We start from the raw sequence: 3,977 nt of genomic DNA on the forward strand, positions 1-3,977 counted from the left end.
AGTTTATTGCATTCTGTTTCGTCAACGCTTTTCACCTTTTATCTCATGTTTATGTTGTAGAATATAGCGCTAATAATTACAAAAGCGACAACTTCAATTATGAAAATTCGGACGCATCTCGTCGATAACAAGGAGAAACATTGTGTCGCATTAGATCTACTCTATGGCGATACACCACACGCTACATATACAGTGTACACACCACCACCAGGTATTATTACCCCGTACACGACACTTCTGTCGTGACGACGAGAAAACGATGCGTCTGGAGAGACGCGTTTGCTTGAAGTTCAAAAGTGACTTCACAGTTTTCCACGTAAGCTGAAATTGATGTCCGTAGCTGAGACACAGTCGAGCGTCCCGCAATGCAGTCTCTATGCTACGGGACGCAAAAGAACGCCGCGATCCAGAAGGTCGACGTGTACTAATTCACAAAGCTGCCGTCTTCAGACTCAGTTACCAATTCCCGCCAAGACCAACAAGACTCCGAAGAGAAGAACACTACTTCAAGAGAATGCTGTACAGACCACACACACCTATGGAGCTCGGGGATGCCGTGATAGGCCACATCACGAGTGCATTCGTGCTTGTGTTCGGCTTTATGGTCCCCGCTGTACACAGCGCTGTTAGCTGGGAGACCAACCTCAGTCCCATCGTTCCGGTACGATAAACTGCACCACTGACAAATCGGCTGGACTAACGTCAAAATTATGTTTAATTAAAGAAATGGGCTGGAGACATAAGCCCAGTCAGCAAAAACAAGGCGCTCGATTCGCTGCTCGCCACTAATTTGGCTTAGCTCGTGTTGGGTACTGGTACTGTTTCACTGCGCGACGACGGTACCATCAGCGCAAGAGTCTGATTCACTCGACTACAGCGAGTGCTCGCTACATACTGCTTTAATTTTTTACTTTTTAAACATGCGCTGCTTTGGCCCTGTAGCACCTAAAAAATGTTGTTGTGCTTTTTTGGGGAGCTAATTCAAGTACTCTACAAAAAAGCGCTTTCGAAAACGGTATCTTAAAAAAAAGCAATAGGAGCTTATATGTCGCTTTTAAGTCTGACGTTGAAAAGTGCTCGCTTAACTGAGGGTCGCTCTTAACCACGCCATGGCACAAAATGCTGTGATCCGATTGGATGAGCGCTTGCTAGGGCTAGCGTTTAAAGTAAATAAAATGACAGGAAGTGCCACGGACATTCGCAAGTGTCATGGCAAAGGGCAATTGCCATGTGCCATGCTACTTTTATTTGCATTAATGTATATTTTAAAAATAGTTTTCATGATGGCACAGTGGCAGGTCTATTCGTAACCACGCCATGCCATGGCTCAATCTCTAGTGCCATGGTATGGCACACGTGGCAGTGGCTAAGAGCCACCCTGAGAAAAAAGCTTTCTGTTTTTCTAAGAGCACTTTGATTTCGAATCACTTTTTCCAATGACATTTTATCAAATCATTGCGATAAAAAATAAAAAGGAAGAGCAAAGGTGTTAAACAAAGCGTTTCTTTTTGAAAAAACAACGACTCTTAATTTTTTTGGCTTTCTAATATGATCAAATATTAATTGAGGCCTTTTTTCGAAAGCGTTGAAAAATCGAGCTCTTACCAAACGGTTTTCGTTTAATGGTCAGCCAGCCATCCGTCAAACCGACGTCTACCACAAACATCAAGATGACCGACTCCGCCGGTGCGAAAATGAACGCTGCGACCATCGCCGAGCCCTTCAGCTTGGCCGTGCGCCAGTACATTGAGCAGGACATGGGTGGCGTGGGTCCCAAACTCGTGGGTTTGCTGGCTCACGGCCCAAGAAGTACGCCGAGTGGACGGGCAAGGCCTGTGCACGCGACGGCATCCGCTACGAGCTGCGCGAAGTGCCCAAGGACGAGCTGCTGGAGGCTTTGGAGAAGGCCAACAAAGACTCGGATGTGCACGGTATTCTCGTGTACTACCCGTGCTTCGGCGCCTTCCCGAGCTTCTTCGGTGGCACCATGGACGATTTTTTGCGCGACAGCATCAGCATTAAGAAGGACGTGGAAGGACTGTGCCAATTCTACCGTGGCAACTTGTACCGTAACATCCGCTACGTAGACGACGAGAAGACGCAAAAGTGCGTGCTGCCTTGCACACATTTGGCAATTGTCAAGATCCTCGAACACCTTGGCGTTTATGACAAGACCAAGCCTACTGGCGACCACTTGTCAGGTGTTAACATCACGGTTGTTAGCCGTAGTGACATTGTAACAGCGAACGTCTCCTACTCGCTCACTTGCAGAGGTCGTGTACGATGTCTGGACAGTGAGTACGACGGAAGAAGTAAGCGTTAACACACTACTCGCTCCCCACACTTGGCAGATTGGGAATTGCTGGAGCTCCACCCTTGGGAGGACTCCGTTTAGAAATAAAAAATATCAACCAAGCTTCTAACGGGCGAGTGACTACCAATACTCAAAAGACTTCTGGTTTCTGAAACTGACAAGTCCCAGTCTCATACTCCCCTGAAACTGGAAGTCTTCCTTAGCTTGTTTGCGCGTCTGCTCGGCTCGGATGTTGTTCTGGTTCTTCATCTGTACTCCCATCAACTTGAGTACACAGGCATTCGACACCAAGCTACTTTCGATGTTGGCGAAACTTGCCCTTACCCAATGGCTTGGTTAAGGCATCAGCAGGCATGACCTTAGACGGCATGTGTTTTACCACAATGTAACCAGCATCGACATAGTCAATAACCTTGTATATCACTAGATCTAGACACTTGATCTTGTGATGTCCGCTGGAATGTGTCATGACCGGAACAGCTGCAGCATTATCCGTCCAGAGAAGAGCTGGAAGCTCGACAGGAACTTGTAGTTCGGCTAACAAGTTTTGTAGCCATCGAATTCGATCTGCACAGCAGCTGGCTGCTGTGAGCTCAGCACTGCATGTATCTTTAACTGCACTGGGCTGTAGCTTACTTTGGTATGCTACAACACATCCACCAAGTGTTACAACTTGGCCAGTAACAGATCGACGAGTGTCCATATCATTGCCGAGGTCAGCATCAGCATATCCAGCGATAGAAAGATTGCCCTTTGCAGAAACGTTTGGTAGCACCAATCCATAGGAACTAGTCCCCTTCAAATACGTAAGAGCGCGTTGAGCCAGTCCAAAATGTTCCTCTGTATAACAGTCAAGAAACTTGCTCAAGACACGAACCGCTTTCGCGATATCGGGTCGCGTACAACGCACCAAATACTGTAGGGAACCAACAATTTGACGAAATGGTAGATCACTTCTGTTTAGCGTCAGGTCGCGTAGGGTTTGCTGGGTCTACATAGGTTTTACTTTTGGGTTCACATGGAGGTTACGGACCACACGAGGCGGTGTGATCGCCATTTTTTTTTCCCACAGTGTGTAGAATGTACGATTCTTGTGACAACGTGACTCGTGTCGGCTCCACTTTTACATTCATGGCCAGCAAGAGGTTGATCTCCCCTAAGTCCTTTAGCTTAAATTCACTCTTCAACTGTGAAATTAGCCACGTAATACCCTCATTTTTAGCCGCAATAACGACATCATCAACGTAGACTGTAAGGAAGATAGGAGAGTCGTCGACCCACTTGACGTAAACGCCATCTGCAATTATGCTGGATTTGAAACCAAGCTTCACTAGATATCTCTCAAAGTTGCGTTCCAGATCGGAGGAGCTTGCTTTAAGCCATATAAGCTCTTCTTCAACAAGCACACACGTCCAGTGCCATCGTCGAACAACTCTGGTTGCTCCATATACACGTCGACATCCATCTCACCGTTTAGAAATGCCGTAGTGAAGTCAATTTGGCGAAGTTTCGGGTCATAGTAGAATGCGAGCACAATGACAACACGGATTGCCTCCATGCTCACAACTGGAGAGTATACTTCCCAATAGTCTGAACCAAACACTTGCTCGAAACCCCGGAGAGTAAGTCGAGCTTTGTAGCGTACAATTTCTCCGTTTCGATT

At 46.8% G+C, this 3,977-nt stretch overlaps 1 protein-coding gene across 1 annotated transcript; it reads left to right on the forward strand.

Annotated features, from left to right (window-relative positions):
• Positions 1 to 1,694: 1,694 nt before the first annotated feature.
• On the forward strand, positions 1,695 to 2,905 carry PITG_18225 (tetrahydrofolate dehydrogenase; the record flags this gene model as incomplete). Its single annotated transcript, XM_002997807.1, has 3 exons — positions 1,695 to 1,781; positions 1,811 to 2,294; positions 2,868 to 2,905. The coding sequence occupies 3 exons, from the start codon at positions 1,695 to 1,697 to the stop codon at positions 2,903 to 2,905; spliced, it is 609 nt and encodes a 202-aa protein (XP_002997853.1).
• Positions 2,906 to 3,977: the final 1,072 nt, after the last annotated feature.

This window comes from Phytophthora infestans, genomic scaffold, assembly GCF_000142945.1.
Source record: "Phytophthora infestans T30-4 supercont1.66 genomic scaffold, whole genome shotgun sequence".
Lineage (NCBI taxonomy): Eukaryota > Oomycota > Peronosporomycetes > Peronosporales > Peronosporaceae > Phytophthora > Phytophthora infestans.